General features: G+C 34.8%; 1 protein-coding gene across 12 annotated transcripts in view; it reads right to left on the bottom strand.

The window, feature by feature from the left end:
• LOC127069704 (potassium voltage-gated channel protein Shaker) overlaps window positions 1-22,557 on the bottom strand; it is a 136,102-nt gene that overhangs the window by 29,336 nt on the left and 84,209 nt on the right. Inside the window, exon 2 of one of the 12 annotated variants that reach the window (XM_051007052.1) lies at window positions 17,336-17,532. The exons of the other annotated variants lie outside the window; for them this stretch is intronic. Coding sequence (XP_050863009.1) covers window positions 17,336-17,412 — 77 coding nt within the window. The 5' untranslated portion in view covers window positions 17,413-17,532. The remainder of the gene's footprint in view (window positions 1-17,335; window positions 17,533-22,557) is intronic. 12 annotated transcript variants of the gene reach the window in all.

Below are 22,557 nucleotides of genomic sequence, written 5' to 3'. Positions count from 1 at the left end.
CTCCCTTCCTCTCTCTTTTTGTCTCTCTCTCTCCCTATTTTCCTCTCTATCTTATCCATTCTATTCTTCGTTTCCTTCTTCGCCATTTTTTTTCGTCCTTTTTCGATTCGATCCTATCGAACAAATACATAGATAGCCTAACTCTTCTTCTATCTCTTTCCTTATCCTTCATTTTATTTTACTTCATTTAATTTTTCTTTTTATTTATTTTTTTTATTTTTTTACTCCTTTTTTTATAAAGTCATATCTCAATTTTTTCCCGACACCTCACGAATTCCTTCATATATTTATAACATACTACCGATCAGCTGATTTCACTCTACAGGACACGGTCCCAGTCTCACCATAGAGTCAAGGTCAGTACAGCTCCTTCGAAGAGCGCATGCCGGACCATATACGAGGGTTGCACCACTCGTGAGTAGATAGGACGCCAAACTGTCTGCCGTTGTTCAGAGGGATACCTAACACCTTCCTTTTTCACTGATTAAGCGTTATTGAGTATCTCTTTTCTTAAAAGGTGATACTTATTTATATCATATTCGTTAATATCAAAGTAACAGTTTCCAATTTTGTTAAGATATATTTATAACGTAATTCCAAGCTCCGACGAAGCTGAACAAATAAGTGACAAAATTCACAAGAAACGATTTTCGATCGTTCCAAAGAGATTGCTCTACCTATTACGGCATAACGAATGGTAACGATGTTGAATAGTTGGAAGGGTGCTTATCGCTGTTGAAATTTTCTCGAGAGTTATGTCGCGTGCACCGTAGTAATCGTCCGATAGAAAATAATAAAATCAGTGTAACAAAGCACGAGACTGAATTGGTTCTCGCCTGTATGCATCAACCATGTGTGCAAATAGATATATACATACGGGGGTATAGGTTGAGTCGGAAATTACTCCGATTTGAAATATTTTATTTATCTGCTGATAAATAAAATTACTTAAAAAGACAACAACAATAAAAACAACAACAACAACAGCAACAACAACAACAATATTTATATAATACTAGAATATATCTACCGACATATTTATGGATTTATATTAAAAAGAAAAAAAAATAGAGAAAGTAATAATAAATATAACGAATAAAATGTGATTTTATTTTGTAATGGTTAGTTACTAACTCATCCTGTACGTCTACATACGTATACATATAATATCCGTTTTCGAAGCGAATGTAACGTGAGAACAGAATAATTGCCGAGCTATTTGCTTGGTGCTTGTTAAAAAGGGAAGGAAACAGGAGAAGCGAGTACGAAAACAACATGTGCCACCCGTCACATACACGCACATATAAATATAAATACTATGTATGTGTGTAGATATATATATATATACATACATACATATATACACCCACATATATATATGTATATGCACAAATTATGTACGTACTTATGTATGTGTCTCACGTAATGTGTCGGTGCGAAATTCCGCGAGTTGTTATTTTCAACGAAACCATCGTAATCGTATTCGCACGCGACAATTATTGCTCGTAAGGCTCGTTTCCATTTTCGCGAACACTTAAACGAGTGGTTCCTCGAGCAAAACCGGAATTACTCTTCTCGTGAAGCAGAAAATATTCATGGAACGTCCGCTCGATATACATACGTATAAGCAGCGTGTGTCCATGTGTATGTATATTTATTTTATGTTCCCTTTATACAGAGAACTTATGAATATTCTCTAAGCACAGCTCCGTGCTTTTTCACGTTCCCTTTGCTGTGGATAACTACACCGATGTGTTACCTCTACTGTCTGCTTGAAAGATCAATTAGTATATTTAAAATCGAGAAATAATATCACCTTTTACGAGTTACAATGATTCGACCGAATCTCATTTATCATATTTGATTTTTCTTTTCTTTTTTTACATAAATGATTATCTATTATATGCAAAGAAATTCGTATAATTCGTTGTTATTAATTTTATTGATTAATAAGATCGATTAATTTTTAATCAATGAAATCGCATTGATTTATTGAACATCTTTTGAAAGGGAAGATGTCGTTTATGGTAAAGAAATTTATTAGGAATGAAAGACAAGAGGGAAAGAAAACAGTCGAGAATAAAATTTCCGAACGATTAAAAGTAAAACAGGAAGCTAAGCCTTCGGGGAAACTAATTTTCCTTCGAGCAGTCGGCTTTATTAAGCCGCACCATTAATGAAACCAATTTTGTCGAGTAGGCTAAACTCTTTTTCCTCGTCTCGCCGAATGCGACATTGGCAATCGTAACACGCGGCATTCCTTGTTCACGATGATTTTCAAATAAGACGAATATCGACGAATAAAACTCGTTTCTATATAAAACCAACGCTCACATACAAATATATATATATATATATATATATATATATATATATATATATATTGAATAATGATAATAAATTATCATGAAATAAAAATATAAAGGAGAACGATGGACCATATTTCTTAATATAATAAAACAAAATTATTATACTAACTTTCATAAATTAAGTTTCATAAATTAATAAAATAAATATTAATAAAACGAGTTATATAACGATCAGGAAAATATTACAATGAAATATATAAAGCTGACGTAGTGACGTAGATAAATAACATATTAAAAAGAATGTCACAGACACGTAAAGATCTGCATGCGATGTACGTAAAATATATACCTATATATATATATATATATATATATATATATATATATCCTGTATATAAAAAATAAACGTCAGAAGCACACGTGTCAAAATAACAATATATATATATACATATATATATATATATAATGTATATTATATATTCCCTCATATAGAAATCCTTTCTACCCTCTACATCCCTTACCAAAACGGTGGCGGCTCGCCACGAAAAAGTTTGGATTGAATGTTAAAACGCGTCGATAAATATCCGCGCGTATTTGGGCTACCGGAATACAAGTCCGCAACGCGACGTGGAGCAAAGCCAACGATGCGTCGCCGTTGATTCCGCAGTTACGGTTTTCCGTCCCATTTCGAGAAGGGTCGTTGAAATTTTTCGATATCCAATTGTTAAAGAATGAATCGTTATCGTTAGAACCATCGTCGTTATTATTATCATAATTACTACATCATTATTATTATTATTATTATTTTCATCATCATCATCATCATTATCATCACCACTATTATTGATTCATATATTATATATAATTACAACTGCATAATGTTCCGAGAAATTTTATTCTAAGAGGAGAGACATTGAAAGCAGGAAAATCTTGCAAAAACAGGGCTTGAAATTTATCCGGATTCCTTTCTATCTCTTTTTCTGCTTTGTCTCTTGTTCCTTTTCTCTCTTTTCTTTTTTTTCTTTTTTCCTTTTTGTCACGATCGACCGTCTTCGTGCTCGTTAATGAAAAATAAAAGCATTTCGAAAGATTTGCAGCCGGCATGGCGCTTGGTAAACACTTAAACCATCCCTTCCACTTTTCATTTCACTCTCTCTCTCTCTTTCTCTTTCTCTTTCTCTTTCTTTCTCTCTCGGTAGCATCGGTAGCTTCCTGAAAGAGCGGAGTATTAAACTCATCGCAACGAAGCTTCACAATCAAGGAGTTCTCGCGGCGAAGGAAGACAATAGCTGGTCGTAGTGCGGTAGGTGCACTCAATGACTGATCTTACCGTAGTGCTTGTATAGATGAGAGTAAAAGAGTAAGAGTTAGAGAGAGAGAGAGAGAGAGAATTAGAGAGATAGAGAAAACGAGAGGACGGGTATCGGGTCGAGATATACGTTTTAAAGCAACAAGAGATTAAACGGGCTTAGATAGCTCCGTGCAACCTGTTATAATGAATATAGTTTGATTCTCACGCTTTAGAATAGAGAAAGAGAGAAAGAGAAAGAGACGGAAAATCCGATCTGACAAATGTTCTTCAACAAAAGATAAAGTTGAACCTTCGTATATATAATTTTTAAATTATGTTTTAAATATAGAAAAGATATAGATTTTTCAAATTGTTTTTACTATGCTGATTGATAGACGATCATTATTTTGTATGCGTGAAATAAAAAAAAAATAAAGAAGAAATAAGAAGTAAAAAAATGTGCTTGTTTGTAAATTTATACGATTTTTATTAGAATATCGCAACGTCGTATTTATTACGATTGGTACTATTTATTTATTTATTTATTATTTATTATTTAAATAATACATGTTATTCCACGATTAAGGAGAAACGAATGTAATAAATGTATACACGTTAAAAAGCCATCGTCGAAGCTTGCGTATCTTTGTAGACGGATTACCGTTGGCACGGTACTGAGATTCGCTATTAATATCTCATACTCGAGGCTCGGTATTTCCTCGACGAGAAAATATCTTTCGAAAATCGAAAAGAACGTTATTTCGAACGTGTGTCGTATGATTTACGAGCACGAATTTGTTTGATATCTTCGATCGAAAGTAGGCAATGCCGTTTTCAGGTATTCCTTTTATATATATATATATTTATATATATATATATCTTTTTATATATATTATAATATTTATAGGGTTAAACCATAAAACGTAACCGATTAGAAATCCATTAATTAAAAATTCCATAGATAGAAAAAATAAGGAAGTGATGTAAAAAATGTATTATTTATAAATTTAAAACGAAATTACGACGGCTAAAAGAGTTCATTAATCATCTAATTAAATAATATTCCAAGAATTTAATTTTAAATAGTTTACTCGAAAATAGTTATTGACTCATTCTCTCTGTATATATATATATATATCCATTAAATTATATAAATAAATGGATATCCAAAAAAAGAAGTAATAGGAAAGCAATCCTCCAGGAATATCAATTCAGCAATATCCCATGAATGACAATAATGACGACAATGATGTCTACAAAACTTTTCGATCCATCGATCGAACTTTCGTTCGAGCTTTGTGATATCTCTTTCCCTGTACCCATGATAGTCAAGTTATTTAATGGAAACCTATTATCGTGCCATTGGAAATTCATTGTTGTTGGCGCTTCGTGAATTACATTTTGTCAATAATCATGTGCTGGATGTTCGCTTTCATCACGAGCAAGCTAGACATTCGATTCAACGTTTCCTATTGCTTATGACTGACTTGCATCTATTACATATTATATATGCATATATATATATATATTACGTTGCTTGTCAATGTCATACGTATCCAAGAAAAAAAGAGAAAGAGAGAGAGAGAGAGAGGAAGAAACAGGAAGAGAAATGAAATGAGTGAGAGAGGGAGACAGAAAAAGAGAAAGAGAAACAGGAAGAGAAATGAATTGAGAGAGAGAGAGAGATGAAGAACATTCTATTATTAGTCAGACGAGGATCTAGAAATCCATGATTGAAAATCTGATCCTCCTGAGCCCTCCCTTGTCCCGAAATAGGAATGTACATACGTAGGTACGTACCTACGAGAGAAATACTGGCTGGAACTTTGCCTCGATCGGAAAATTTATTACCGCGATCGAATGCAATCAAGATCGGCTGGCGCATAAAGTGCAGACACCAAGCGACGAATTAAGGACGAAGTTAGGTGAACGCCGGTCTGCTTACTCTTTCTCCGTACTACCCTCTTTCACGTAGGACAAGATATATATATATGTATGTATGTATGTATGTATATATGTATACGATGAGTCCAAAAAGAATATAAGAAAATTTACAGAGACGTAATAATAAAGTGAATTGGTATTTTCTGAAATACCGAATAAGAGAGTTAGACGAGGGCCAACTTTTAAATTGGCACAGAAATTGGAATAAATGTGAAAAGTAGTTATCGAAGAGTTTAAGCGATCATCCAGATCGCATATAAACAGGTATTCTCCAATCTGAAGAAAATTTAAATTCCGAATTTTATACCTACATTTCAAGTCTATAATTAATTATTCGAATGAAAAATTTTCGATATCCTTCTGAACATATTCTTTAAATACGATTACAACTACTCATTATGCAATCTCTCTCTTTCTCTCTTTTTTTTTCTCTCTCTCTCTCTCTCTCTCTCTTCTTTCTTTTTCTTTCATTCTTCACGATGTTCGATCGACGTCAGTATTGTTTAATGGTTTTACATTCGCCTCCCGTTGGCAATAACGACGCCTGATAATATCCCAACGCTTCGTTATAAAACTGATTACATAATAAATACGTCGTATATTATACCTACGCGGTTACACAATCTTCGATGTTCAGCTTGAAGTTCAGTATGGTAAAACTAATTTGCGGGTCACCGGATCGTTATTATTTATCCGCATGAGTTCCCCTTGTTTACCGTCAAACGCACTGTTAGCACGGCCAATTATTTGTTTAGTGTGTACAAGTCCTCGTGCGAGCTAAGTCGAGGAGCTTGAAATAAGGGATGAAAAAAAAGAGAAAGAGAGAGAAGAACAGAGAAAAAGAAAAAGAAAGAAGGAGGTAGTACAGAGGGGGCAAGAGAGACAGAGAAACTAAGAGAGCGAGAGAGAGAGAAAAAAAAGAAAGAGAGAGAGAGAGAGAAAGAAAGAAGTAGAGGTAGTACAGAAGGGGTAAGAGAAAGAGAGAGAGAGAAAGAGAGAATGTTACGTGACTCCCCGTCGTTACGTAAAGGAAATAAGGTTATGGATTGTGGCAGGAGAGATGGAAAAGAGCATGGTATGGTGTGTGCGTCATGTCGGATCCATTCATCGGCTTCGGTAAAGATGGGGCGAATCGGGTCGTGGGCTTAGTTATGTAGGTCAGCTTTTCCTGCCTTCCCTGACCTCGATGGAGTCTCTCTCTCTCTCTCTCTCTCTCTTTCTCTCTCTCTCTATCTATCTATCTCTTTCTCTCTCTCTCTCTCTCTCGCTCTTTGACTTGCTCACTCGCTCTCTGGTTAACTCTGGTAGACTCTTCCCATGAACGTAATAGTAAGCTTCAATGAAACGCTTGGAACGTCCCTGATACAACGAATCGTTAGTCGCCAGTCCCTACTCGATATCGAATTCAAACTCGTAATCGATGTCTTTCTCCCTCTCTCTTTCTCCCTCTCTCTCTCTCTCTCTCTGTCTGTCTTTCTCTGTCTTTTTTATCTCTCTTTTACAATCGATTGGTAATCGACCGTCCGAAAGAATATTTCTCTCGTAATAATGCATCTTCCAGAAACATCTAATTCGCGCTCGAGGAAAGTTCTTTTTTCTTCTTTCGTCAATGACAAGCGCAGAAAGTAACAATTAATTATAACTGTATGTATACGAGATAGATAGATCTCGTAAATAAATTCTAAAATATGGATTACGGAATTGAAATATTTCCGAGCGAGTAATATAAGAAGAAATTGTATTTAACTTCGCGAACGAAACTCGGAAATTCGAACGAGTCCCAACGGGACGCAACTTCTAGATATAATAATATAAATCATCTACCTAGATATGTATATATATATATGATACAGACATATACACTCACGCACACACACACACACACACACACATATATATATGATACATATCGCGAATAGAGAAAACGAACGAATCGGTTTCTGTAACGAGAACGTCCTTGTTTTTTCTTCCTTCCGCTGTCTGCCTCTGCCAACGGCGTAAAATCGAATGAAAATGATAACGTATCCGATCGAATGACCGAACGCGATCTCGTTTCTACTGTATTTTCTCACGATTCTCTTTTCGACACGTCCAACAACACCGGAAACGTAATGAACAATGCGAAAAATTGCTAATTGTATTTTCTATTTTTTTTTTTTTTGTAGAGAATGAGAAGAATTGCTAATTGTATTTTCCGTTTCTCTTTCTTTTTTTTTTGTGGACAAAGAGAAGAATTGCTAATTGTATTTTTTGCTTCTCTCTTTTTCTTCTTCTCAATTCGAATTTACTTATTTTGTGAATTCGAAATAATGTATACGATAGAACATTAATAAGTATTTAAAGCTAATATAAAAATATAGACAAATTAATTGATTGATCGCTCTCGAGGAAAAAATTTCGTCTTTTTTTTTTTTATTCTTTGCACTCGGTTTAATCGTCATCGTATATATAACGATAATTAAACCACGCGAAGAAAATATAAATTCATTCGGAGTCGCTCGATTATGCGAGAACATCGAAAACACGGCGGCGTTGTCCATTAAAGCAGTTTGGTTCTTAACCCACTGACCCAAGAAGTCGTTTCTGTCATCTTTTTACGTTATTTTCTAGTCCCTAATTAACTCGTTGTACGTTGAGAAAAAAATATTGTTAAAGGAAGAACTGGTGGTCACGATTACAATCGACGATATTGTTCACTGACACGTTTTTCTTTTTACTTTTCTTTATTTTTTGTTTCTCTTTTTTTATATATTTTTAACGAGCACCAGAAACTTCTTTCTCTTTCTCTTTCGTTTTATCTAAATATAACGAGACCGTTGTTGGAACATAACGAACCTTTTTCCCGTTCATTGTCTAAGAATAACTGAGCGATCGTTTACGAGGACCTACGAATATCAGTCGAAATGTATATACGAATGTACGTACGTACGTATCTATCTATATATAAATGTGTGTGTATTTACTACCTACATATATATGTATTAGATACCTATATTATATCAGTACCGAGGTCGTTAACATAGCTGATTCATTTCTGATTTATCGTATCGCCAAACAGGCCTCCTCTCTTCCTGACTTTACTCGGCTCCAACTCGGCACCTGTTGAACCGATGCTCCGAACCATTAACCGAGGAATTAATTTTTAAGTTTACCTACGGTCTCATCGATCCCAGCGTTTAAGAATCCTTCCTAGTAAAATCTGCTAAGAAAAGTTTAATGAAAGGGGATCGGTTTGAACGATATTACATTATATTAAACCTCTTTGCTCAGTAGAAGTTTCTCGGGCACTCGACGAATATTGATATACTAACGCGGTTGATTATCTATCAAACTGTTTTAAATATTGGAAGTAAAAAAAACAAGCCCGTGTTTCGAAGATTTCTACGTTTTAAATTAATTTCAATAAATGAATTTAAATATATGCAAGTATACGCATGTAGAGAGAAAGAGAAAAAGAGAGAGATAATCAAATTCAAGAAGATTTCTCAGAGGAGAAAAATAAAATTGAAATTTCCTTTCTCTGATCGATAAGAAAGCAGCTTGACAAACAAGCTTTCGAGGAAGTTTTCTCATGTGAATAATCGTGAAACTAGGAAAGTCCAAAGTGGAACTATGTTTTTTTCCATGTCGATTCGCATGTTCCAGGGAGCTTTCGAGCTTTCGACCTTATGTCGGCGCTAGCGTCTAGCTCGATACTTGGTATCACCATCGGATGGCGCCAGTCGTCCTCGTTCTCGCTACTCTTATCGACTTTACTGCACCAAATGACCCTGCGACTGGTCACACACAAACGTGAGCATGTAAAGAGAAAGAGAGAGAGAGAGAGAGAGAGAGAGAGAGAGAGAGAGACTTTGGATATATAGGAAGACCCGAAAATACAGATACAAGACGCTCATGCCAAGCAGGTCGAGTAGTCATTGAGGTCGAATTTCGCAAAAGTCGAAAACACTTTGGAGAGAAATGGAGAAGGATAAAGACGAATGGTTAAAAGGAATGGAAAAGGAAAGGTAAAGGAAAGGATCAAAGCTTTTTGTGTGAGTTCTGTCCGATTGAATTTAGAAAAAGACGAGAAGAAAAATATGAGTTCGTCAGCCTTAAACTTGAAGTCTTTTCGAAGGAGTATTGTGACTGAAGGGTGACGAAAATAGCAAAGACTTCAAAAAAGAAATAGAGATACAAACAGAAAGGAAAAAAGTGAGAGAGGGATAGACGGATAAACAGACAGACAGAGAAAGTGAAAAAAGAGAAGGAAAAGAAAAAACGAAAGAGAAGAAAGATAACTAAGGGAAAGAGAAAGAGAGAAGAAGGAGAGAAAGACTTTGACTACCCTACGTGACTACTTGACTCAGCAGTCTCTCTGTAGGAAGAGCTCATCTTTCTCTGTGTTTACTTCTCTCAAAAACTCAAACCCCTCGGATCCTTTCGTTCTAGTTTCTTCCTTCTTAAAGATAGCAATTAAAACTTGCAGACGCGGAAGACGACGACGACAACGACGAAGAATGAAATGGACGATTTCGAGGAACCGCGATGTGTGTACGAAAAAAAGAGACAGATAGAGAAAGAAAGAAAGAAAGAAAGAAAGAACAAAATTTTTTCTATTTATTTGCTTGATATCAGAAAGATTTTTGGAAGGAATTCTCGACAAAGAATTCACGATCTCAACGTATAATAATAATCGCGCTTGCAGTTGGTAATCGAAACGAAAATAGAAACAAAGATGACTCTCCGAATGTCTATGAATAAATAAACGGTACAGGAAAACGTGTAGTATCAACAAAAAGCTTTCTACGAGTTTCTAATTTTACGAATATATCGAGATCAACGTTGTTCTCCCACTTTTTGCATTCCCCACTCTAAAGTACTCTTCTATCTATCTATCTATTCATCTATTTCTCTCTCTCTCTCTCTCTCTCTCTCTCTCTCTCTGCAAATATACTTCCAACGGGATTTCCATCCATGACTCGTCGATGGAGATTCGAGATCGATCGACCGACTAATAATCGTCGAACATTTCCCGCGAAACTCGTCAGCATGCTTGCGTAGCTCATCCAAAACCTCCTTCCTCTCTCTCTCTCTCTCTCTCTCTCTCTCTCTCTCTCTCTGTTCTTCTCTTCTCTTCTCTCCTCCTTCTCCCGCTCTTTCTCTTCGAAAGAGTGGGAAAATAGAGAAATTGGGACGAAATATTTCATCTTCTCTTTGTTTAACCGCATGAGAAAATTCCGAATGGCAGAATCGTGATGTTTATATACACGAGCGAGGATTCAGTGTAATAATTTGTACCCTCGAGAAATTTCAAGAACGAGTGTTTTCTATGGTAATGGCCTATGTCACTGGTTTTAATTAACGACCGTCGAAAAATATTTTTCTACTACATACCGACTAGTTCTAACTTGTTTCTATATAAAAATATTCTGAAGAAAAAAGATAAAATACACATACACACACACACACACACACACACATATATATATATATATATATCGATCAAATAATCAAAATGTAAAAAGTACTGTTACTCAATAACAACGATGAATTATCCTCGATTCGATAAAACACGTATCAATATTACGTTCATAATCTTTAATCGTCCGTAAACATTACTACCTATTAAATAATATAATTATACCATTTTATACTTATATTCGAGCGATCAAAAATTTCGTTTCATCGTATTCGCGAATTAAAAGAATTTTTTCCTGATCACTTTTGCGATCGAACGAATCACAAAGAGGCCCGTATAACAGCGTCGAATAAAAAAGTCGGGGAAGATCGATAAACTGGTGAAGCTCGTTCGATGCGAAACACAAGGAACAAGTTTACTGGAAACGAAGAGAATACCAGCCAGCGGTTCTTTGTTCTTATTTTTACAATGGTAGGCAACTGCATGACGACGCACTCGAGGGTTAACGACGTACGCATTCATACATGACGCGTATTCATCGTTAAGCGTCAGGAAAGCTCCGTTGAGAGAAAGAATACGAAATAAAGAGAGAGAGAGAGAGAGAGAGAGAGAGAGACAGAGACAGAAACAGAGAGAGAGAGAGAGAGAGAGAGAGAGAGAAACTGACACGCACGCACGAACGTGGAAAATGTGTCGCGAATTGTAACTCGAGCGCGGATCGATGAATATATTTCGAGAGTAACTCGCTCAGGGGCAGAGGAGGGTGAAAAGGTGGAGAAGGTAGTATATGAATTGCGCGAGCGTTCGTCGAGCGCTGCCTGCGGTCTTATGCCAATTCCACATTCAACAACGACGTTACAACCAGCAATTCTACTACGTATTTCTTCCCTTTGCTTTTGTTTTCTTTTCAAAGAGATATCGTACATCGTACGATAGGCAGTAGCTTTAGAATAATAATACGAGATAAAAGGGAATACTTAACACAGAATATATTTAATATAACCAATAATCCTAATGTTCCTATTTATTGAAATTATTATATATTTCATGATACAGAGAACATAGGAAGAAACAAAATTGAATAGCATACTAATGAAATTTCCTACTTCCTGATAATTATCAATTTTGTTCATTCGATACGTATATTTATCATCATATTTACTATAAATGCGATATATTGTTAATGTTGCGAAGGGAAACGTAATTTAATGAAAATTGGATTAACAAATTCATAACGTTCTAATTAAATTCCCTACTTGATGTATATTATCGAATTTGCTTATTCGCTATTAATATTTAGAAATAATTTTATTAATAATAAAATGATTGAGAAAGAGAGAAAGCGAGAGAGAGAGAGAGAGAGAGAGAGAGAGAGAGAGAGAGAAGGATAAACAGAGAAATGTTATTTTACGTATCAAATTACAACTTTTATTACGCTCCGATAACGTAACTATGTCCACAAAAGAAGTTTGTAAAAATGTTAGAAATGTCCTTTACGATTTGCTATTATTATACGCTACTGTAGAAAGAGAGTGCACCAGACCGCAGAACGCAAGCGCGCGTGCCGAAAGAATGTGCAATGTGCATGCAGCTCTTGGTATTCGCAAGCTACGATGCATCGACCCAATAGTTGCACGTGTTTCTATCTAACCCTGGAAAAACTATCGAATTGTTCGTTGTTGTTGCAATGTACTAAACTATTCAACGTTTACGATCTTCCTTCTCTTTCTATGAACTTTAACTAACGTGTAAAATTCGATGAAACTTTCCTATAAATTCTCTCTCTCTTTCTTCGTTTTTTTTTCAACGTGGTACGCTTTCCCGAGTCGAAAAAGTCAAGTAGGTACGGGTCAGCGATAGTCAGACTGTAGTCCTTTTGATACACGCGACCGAGTTAAGTAGTTACGGTCAATGACAGGTGGCCGTGCCGGTGTTAAGTAGATACGGTGGGCCATGGTCAAACCGATCTCAATGTCGATTTTACTTTTGAAATACTTTTTCTTTTTTCTTGTTATACCTGCAAATCTTGTTCTAGAAAATAATAGGATATAAGAAGGTTATACCGTCTCATGGTATATAAGACTCGTTGATAATTTTATATTAAACAAAGAGGAAATTTGTTCGTCGACGACGAGTTATAAATCTTTGTATGGATAATAAAGGAATATAATAAAACTCTGAATAAATTTAACGTCTACGACGATGTATCCTATTGTTGCTTGATTATTTTAAAAATGACAAAGGTATAACACTTTGCTTTCTTTTTGTACAAAGAAAAACAATTTTTAATGATAACGAAATAACGTCTCGTTTATAAATGAGGAATAAATAGAATAAGTAGCCCAGTTATAGCGACCTCGGTCGAAGATCAGCGAAACGCAAACAAAGGGTAGATTTAGATCGGTGTTCTATATGTTCACAGGTAAACCAGCTACCGCTACTCTAACCCCCTCTATCGGATAGTTACGTTATCAGATAAGAGCCATCGACTAAGGTGAACTTTCAAAGGGAAAAAGTAGTCACCCTTCACCCCTACAAGGAGTACCTTTTCGAACCGTTAATGACAAGGTGGTTACGGTTAATTGGTACTTTCGAATCTCTCCAAAGTATTAATTGCCAATTTGTCCGGCCGTAAGGGTTTCGCACTTACTTCGCTTCTCCTCGATATCTTCAAATTATGCGGCGGAACGTTGCGCAAGGGGTAGTTTCGTCTATGTAGTGGTCACAAGTAGGACAGTCACGACGATCTATCGAGAAGACAAAATCGAAGCTCTCGGTGAAAGAGATTTCGTTGACGACAAAATTTTATCTTAAAAAAAAAATTTTATATATATATATGTGTGTGTGTGTGTATACATATAACGTAAGGACGATATTTCTGTCAGGATGAAACTTGCGATAAAACAAAATCGAAAAGAAAAGAAGAGGGAAAGAAAAAGAAGAAACAACGAATAAAAAGTATTTCATAGAACTTAGATCATGGTATATATGAAATGCAAGAAACTACGGTATATCCAGCGATAACAGTGTGGAACTTGGTCGATTCCTGTTTCCACAGTGGTTGATACTACTGCCTCCACTTTCAAGTTTCGTACCTCGTACAGATACTCGAACGGTCGGTAACGAAGCATCCGTGGTACATTGCTAGGTTGCTGTTAGGTATTCAGAGATGCCGCTTTGTCGATCGCATCAACCTCAACAACCCCCTACAACCCCTTACAACCCCCTACAACTCTCTACAATCAGTTTGTTGTCAAAATCTTTTTCTCTCGAATAAATTCAACCTGTCGAATGAAAATGTTGAACAATATTCGTTCCTTAATAAAAAACGAATTTTCAAACAATATAACATTTTTTTTAAGAACATCAACACTGTGCGATTCTACGGGAACTATGACAATAACAAGCTTAAAAAAAAAAGAGGAAAAAGAATGTACGAAAGTAAAATTAATTATACTTAATTTCTCTAAATTTCTTTCGATACAAGCAACTAAGAGTTTTGCGAAACGAACCAATCAAATTACTTCGACTATCTCGTCGATAGAAAGAAACTTTCTAAAGCAATCATGATCGTACACGTATAATCAAGATAAGAAATCTTCGAAGTTGGAAATGTAATAAAAAGAGAAACACGCGTTCGTAGTTTCGTCCCCCAAACAAACGATCGTCCATTAATGAAAGCAAATAGCAAACGTTTTGTCATAGTTGCTCTGACGATACGATATACATATAAGCTATAGAAATCGAATGCGTTTGCCATGACAAATGATAAACGGGCTAACACGGTGCACGTGTCGTTGACAATTTGATACCTCGTGCTCGTTCATTCGTTGCTATTTTAATCGTTTGTTCTCGCGAGACCCTTCTAAAAGACTCTATATCTCTTCTTCACAAATCATATCTATCTATCTAAATGTATCTGTTAATGTACGTTTGCTTGCGCCCGCGCGTTTACGCGCCACACGACGAATACAATATGACGGGAATTTTCGCCGTAAAAAAAAAAATAATAATAATAAAAATAAAAATAAAAAGAAAAAAAGAACGATTTTCTGAATCAACGTGCCAAAAGCGATTATTGCGTCACATGAAAACCATCCTCTATCTTCTTATTTCCACTAAGGTTTGCTATTTTATCTCAGAGAGTCGAATGACGTCACATAGACACTTTTTGAGAAACCATGCGGATACTTGCTTCTCCTAATGTTCCTACGAAATTAGAACGAGATGCTATACACATGGATACGTATATATAAGATACATTAGTGGTAACCATCGTCTTAAAACTGTCCCACTTGTTTCTTTTTTCTTTCCTTCTTCCACCTTACCATTTACTACAAAGAAAAATCAAAAAAAAAAAAGAACAACGAAAAAGAAAAAAAGAAAAGAAAAAAACTTCTAAGAACGCTATTATATACGATACCTAGAAACGTCCAATCGCGCTTTACAAAAAAAAAAAAAAAGAGAAAAGAAAAAGCAAAGCAAAGCAAAAGAAATGAATCGAGTAACGAATCCAAGTGACTTTTTACTGGATTTTCTTTCCCTTTCCTTGCTTTCTCTTCTCAGCTTCTGTCTATTCTTAAAAAACGAAGCAACGTCGATTAGAATGATTTAGTATTAAGTAGAGTAGAGAGTGATAGAACAAGTATTGTACTTAATGTTCGCCGGAAGAATCGGAGAGACTCCACTCAAGATCCAATTAACTCCTAAGTGTATACATATGTATGGATATCTGTGTATGTGTGTGTATGTGTGTATGTATGTGTGTGTATACGTGTGTATGTGCGCGCCTGTGTATCTTGCCGTATAGATTCTATTGCCATTTAACGTCCAATGCGCCGTGCCATTACCGCATCGATAGTTTATTGCGTGGGGACACCTCCGGCTACGTGCTCATGCTTCGCCGTGTGTCCGAAGGCCGGTCAAGCCGATATTGGAAATCAATTAACCCGTGGCCGTGGAGCACCCGCACCACCTTCTTTGTCGGTTTTCCCTGCGAGTTTACATACGCCTCTCTCTTTATTCTCTCTCTCTCTCTTTACTCTCTCTCTCTCTGTCTCTCTCTGTCTCTCTCTGTCTCTGTCTCTCTTTTGCTTTCGTTCTCGGTCTCTCTCGTTCTATCTCTCTATCTCTCTATCTATCTATCTCGCTCTCTCTCTCTCTCTTTCTCTCTTTCTCTCTCTATCTATCTATCTATCTATCTATGTAGAAGTACGCGCGCGTTTTAACCCGGCACGTGTCTCTATGTGTTGTTTATACACATACGTACACACATGGAAAATATATCAAAGGTTCGAGTATCTTCCGCACGTTACGAACTTATATAAAGCATGCCCGTTACTTTATTTATAACTTCGATATATGTGTTATATAATATTCATTTAGATACTTTATACTGAACGAATCACGCGAACATTGCTAATATTTTGTCCCTTTTTTTTTCTTTTTGTTATTATTTTTTTTTAGTATTATTATTATTATTATTATTATTATTATTATTATTATTATTATTATTATTACTTCTTAAATAAGCTTAAACTGAAGTGCATTTCGTTCTTGTATAAGATTATGAGTTTATCAGTGGATCGGTAATGTTAATGATTGAAATTATTAAAGAAAAATTTAGAATCAAATATTTTATAATAAAAGAGACTGGAATATTTTGTAATGAAAAATTCACGATTTTGGGTACTCTTGTAATTGGATGCTTATGCGTTGAGTTTAATCACTTAAATCACGTTTAACATAATAGAGAAACAATTAAAGGATTCAATTTTCTCTACGGAAAAAAAAACAAAGATAATCGTTCGTTCTATCTAAAACAGAAGTAGTCAATAATGTTCGTCCATTCTTCGAGAAGAAAATTGCTATAGGGTTCGATAATCCACGCTAAGGAAGGTGCCATTTTCTTCGTTCGTTAATAAAATGCCATCACAGATTAATAACTCGCTATGAGTCTAGTCTGTATAGCTAAGATTTTTTTCTCTTAGGTTTAAAAATAAATAATTATGTAATACATTATATCAAGTGTGTTACTTGAATTAACGTCGCTTCTTTTTTCGTTCTTGACGAACATAGCGATGGATAGGATAAAATTAGAAAAGAAAGAAAAAAAATATATAGAAAGAAAGAAAGAAAGAAAGAAAAAAAAAACGATCCGTTCGTAAGAAAAATAAAAGAAAGAAAATGTAATTTGTCGTCGATATAAAACGACGAAGTAAATTGATATTAAAATAACAATTAACATATTCCAAATAAAACTACGAAATTATTCAGTTTAATTTGTATCGCGTAAAGAACGATAATTATTTATTCAATCAGACAAATACCTGACGATTTTTCGATACTATGGAAAGAGAAAATATGTTTGAGCTGCATATAGAGACTCACGTATGGTGTTGTCGAAGGTCCGAATATCTGGTATGTCGTTCCTCTGAAAAGCCATAGATGCCAGCTACCGCGGCCATACCTCAATCTCCGCGTGCTCCAGGAAACAGGATACCCAAACGAGGCTCATAACTTCTTCTGTCGATTTTTGTTTTTTTTTTTATTCGTACTTTCACAATATCGTCGCATTCTTCCTATTCCTTTTTATTAAACGAAGAGAAAAGAAAAAGAAACGAAAAGAAACAGAAAAGAAAAGAGAGAAATATATATAAAATATATAATATAATATATAATATACATATATGTGTGTTTATAGACACACATGTATATATATATAGAGAGAGTAAATATTTCTCAGTCTCTCCTCTTCGCTCGATCGGTTTACTCACGACGAAAAAGGGATGGAATGCGTTCGCGTTCCATAAACGACCTTGACCTCGTTTCCTTCGAAATAGATTTCTCGTGGAAGGAAACAGATCCTTTGCTCCTTGCTCTTTTATGTATCTTAAACTACAACGTCAAAGTTACGAACTACCTTCTCTATATGCAGAAAAAATATAATGTCGTCCCTAATTAGAAATTTTGTTAATTTTCCTAATCCCAAGTTTTAACAAACTGTGTGTTTTCCCAAAAGTTTGGAACGCTTCGTTATAAAAGTATCAACAAATACTGTCTATTATCTATGTTGTATCATTTTATAAAAAATTATTAACAAACACTGTGTTTTTATAGTTTGGTTTTTTTTTCTTTTTTTATTATAAAAGATCGATATTATCACCTAGTTACCTATAAGATGCTTTGACGATAGAAAGTTTTCTTTTATTCATAAAAACTTTTATGGATTTTGATAAGAAATAAAAAAAAGAGGGACAAAGATAGACAGAGAAAAGAGAGAGAGAGAGAAAGAGAGAGGGAGAGAGAAAGAGAGAGAGAATTAAACAGAGAAAAAGAGAGATTAAAAATGTAAATGAATGCACAAAGACTTTCTGGCAAGTAAAGTAAGAAAAGCTTATCGAATTGATTTACTCGTCTTTTTTACCGAGTACCCTACCAAAGGTTTTGATTTATTCAAGCAAACGGAACGATACTTTTATCGTCGAGACGTCTCTTCTTTTCTCTTTTCTTTTTTCTTTCTTCTTTTCTCTCTCTCTCTCTCTCTCTTTCTCTTTCTCTGTCTTTTTTCCCTCTCCCGATGTCATCCAACAAAGTTCTTCTTATTCTCATACTTATTCTTTTTCTCGCGACTTCGTGCTATTATTTTTATAACTTTTTCCCTACTTTTTTTCTCGCTTCCTCCTTTTCTAACGGCATGTGTAACGATTCCACGTGTGCTATCACCGAGAGATACTATTTTTAGTAATAACACAGTCTTGCGTCTAACGTGTGAGAAAAAGGGAAGAAACTAAAAAAAAAGGGAGAAAAAAAATAAAACAATATATTTTTTACTTCTACCATCGAAAGCGTACAACTACAGCCGAGAAGAAAAAAGGAGCGCTGACCGAATAAAAAAGAAATATTATCTATCTCCTTCTCGAGGTTAAAAAAAAAAAATTCAAGTAAAAAGAAATTATCAATGAAATATTAATTAAATACCTTCTAAACGATGATGGATTTTATAAGTTGGCTTATACATTCGTTACAAAAGCATTACCATAATAATATCATTATTAATTCACAAAGAGCGTAAGAGTTGAAATATTATTTTGAACGTACGAACGTAAAAGAAAATGGTGTTTATAAAAAGTATCGAAAAACCACTATCACTTTTAACGATCGAATCGATTTATGTCTAGTTTATCTCGAAGGATTTTAAAACGATGAAAAAGGATAAATAAGGGAAGGGAGAGAGAGAGAGAGAGAGAGAGAAGAGAGAAGGAGAAAGAGAGTTAAAAAAAAAATGAAAAAAAAAAAGAAAAAGATAAAAGTCCAAAGCGTGTCGTCGATCGCGAACAGTCGCCAGCGAAGAAAATCGATACGAGATAGAAAGAGAGAGAAAGAGAGAGAAAGAGAGAGAGAGAGAGAGAGAGAAAAAAGCTGCATAGCTCGACGTAGCCGCATATCGCGACGAGGTTGGCGCGCCAAACGGGAGTAAAATTCTGGGCACGCGCGAAGAACCGTTGTTCCTGTATTACACACGAGAGAAAGATTAGAAAAAAGAGAGAAAGAGATAGAGAAAGAGAAAAAAAGAAAAAAGAAATACTAAAAACTTCCCAGAGAGAGAGAGAGAGAGAGAAGAGAACAAAAATTGATAAATAATCCGCGATATTTCGATTGGTAAATACTGTCACTTTTTCGCGATTAAAACTTCGTCGATCGAAGTGGAAATCATGTTGTCGAGCTATTGTGATAGAAAAAAAGAAAAGAAAAAACAGTAGGAGCGGTAGGAAGGGGAAGGGGCGTGAGATACCGCAGCAAGATGCGGAAAAACGACGCGAAGCACTCGGTCGATACGCCTCGTGGTCTTCGATCGTCGTCCTCTATCTCTTTCTCTTTTCATTTTCACATAGACCCATACACACACACAAATATATATATATATTTTCCCTCTCACGCAGACATTTATTTTTACAAACTTTGACTTCTCTCTTTCCTCGATAGTAAACTTTCATCGGATACGGAGCCAAATAGTAAAAAATACGAATGCAATGGGAAAATAAAGTATATCGTTCTAATGTCATTTTTATTAGTTTATCAATGCCAACAATTTTTTTAGGATATATATATATATATATATATAGAATATATATGTGTATATATATATATTATCCTCCTATGAAATTCTAACTTTCAATGTAATTTATTCAATCGTTATGGAAATGTTTTATGTGGTATTATGCAGTACTTGGTTGGAACAGAAGTGTACCAGAAATTTGGTGATAAATTTAGATTGAATGAAAGTATGTCACAATCAGATGGTAAGTAAGGCATACATATTTTTGAATGCATAATTTATATCTTACGAATTGCACTTGAAGTATCTGCTATAGTTGATAGTGCAAATATTATTTTAATTCCTAACAGACTTTAATAAAAATTCTTACGAAATATTTCTTTTCCCAATTTTTAAAATCGATACGAAAGAGAAGAAAAAATTAAATGGATCGTGAAGCATTCCCCAAGGAGCATTAAATAAAAAATTAAACGACGATTATTTCCTTACGAATAGTAAAAAATAAATAATAACTATATATCTAGGAAAAGTAATTGTTTCGATAAAGAGTATCAAATAAATTATGGCGACATGAACAAGGGATGGAATATATCTTTCGTAATTTAATATAGCGTTCATAAAGAGAGAAAGAAAGAGAGACTCTCTTAAGTACTTACTTACTTACAATAATTAACAGCAGTTTTCAAAGATAGACCACGCGTATGAACGTTAGCTAGGCGAAGTTTAGTGCACTCGAAAGGCCGTCGTCTCTCCTCGTCGAGTACACGTCGTCGCGGCTTCGCACTCGGATATATCACGCCATGTTTAAGAAGCCGAGGCCGAGTGTCTCATTAACGATAAACGATATACCCAAAACAACCCCTAAGTATCTCTACCACTACCCTTTTCCACGCGCTTCTATTCTAATGTAAAAATTACGTTTATACCGATTTAATGGATCGTCGAGCAAAGGAGAGACGATCGAATGCTAATCGGTGCTCTTGTTTCATTTTTTTCCTCACGTTGTAAATCGTTAGGAAATTTAAAAAAAAAAGAAGAAGAAAAAAGGAGAGAATGTCGTTTCATCGTACTGAGATCATCACGAGTTTTACCTACTTTTTTCTTTTTTTAACATATTTGTAAAAAATAGTAATACTCTTGAGATGTTTACGATGAAACAACGAATTTTAATAATCCTCGAGAAACTATTTATAATAAAATAATTTTTAAGAAAATTCTGCCATTAGAATTCTGATTGAAACTTGAAGTCATTGGAAATAACTAATTTCTGCTTTACCAAAATTCGATAATTTCATCGTCGAATTGTATACAAGAAATATGCTCGTGATAAGGAACTATGTATGTTATTTTATTGTACTAAGAGAAAGCCCGTTGAAACGAGTGTGATATTGAATCGATATGATAAAACGGACACACATATGTACATCGTAAAATTGTCGAGTCTCTTGCTGTATTTTTCAACGGAATATAAAACATACGATATTTATAAAAAGCCTTTAGGACGAAAGCTCGAAAATCATTGTAGCAAAAGCTTTTTGATGGAAACTGTATATATGTGTGTATTTATATATGTGTGTATGGTATGAGAGAGAAAGAGAGAGAGAGAGAGAGAAGGATGATCTTTAAAGGGACACGTTCGATATCAGTTGGCAATGATACTACTAAAGCTATAAGTCAGAATAACTATGTCCTCGTGCGTGCGTTCGATTGGCCGTGACACGTTTTCGTCCACGTTCTACGTATGTAATACGTACACGTTCACGCGCTACTACTTCGTCTCTTTATAATACACGAAACTTATGGCGCCACTAAATTACGCATAAACTTGAGAATAACGATTCGGATTAAATTTCAAAGATTTCAATCTTTAAACCCATAAAACGTCCGACTAATCATCGATCGAATGACCGACCGATCGATCCTTTAAATTCACTCTCTACCTAATAATATATCGATTAATTTTACACGTTTAGTAACACGTGTTACTACGTACTACACCGAAGTTTTTTGCGGTATGTACCTGGGTATATAACGATGATATTGTATTATATGTACTTATGGTATAAAACGTATGATATTTATAATCGAGCTAGTGTACACGTACGTATACATAGATATATAGTTTTATTTGTTTTAATAAGGAGAATAAATCGATCGGCTGTGTTTCATATTTTATTATTCAGAAAAAAAATATTTTTCCTCCTAAAAAAAAAAAAAAAGAAAAAAGGAAAAACGAAGAAAGAAAAGAAAAAAAAAATAAAGGAAGAAAAAAACAGTCTCGTCATGAAATAATGACTCACGTAAATCCACGTGTTCGCCGATCAATAATCTTGTTTGGTTAAATAAATTAAAAATGAATAAAAAATTACCGGAATAAAATTGATTCAACCTATGTTTCAACTTCTGGAAGAACGTAATCGTATCCTTGAGTTAAAAGAAAAAAGAAAAATAGATTAAAAGGTATCAAAGTAGGAGTAAAGAATATGTTGTATACTATTTTACTGATCTAGAAAGTTAACCATTGAACGTAACCTACCTACACTCTACGAATCGA

The sequence above is a fragment of the Vespula vulgaris genome, chromosome 16 (assembly GCF_905475345.1).
Source record: "Vespula vulgaris chromosome 16, iyVesVulg1.1, whole genome shotgun sequence".
NCBI lineage: Eukaryota > Metazoa > Arthropoda > Insecta > Hymenoptera > Vespidae > Vespula > Vespula vulgaris.
The sequence above is the reverse complement of the archived record's forward strand: the minus strand, read 5'-3'. Positions and strand labels throughout refer to the sequence as shown.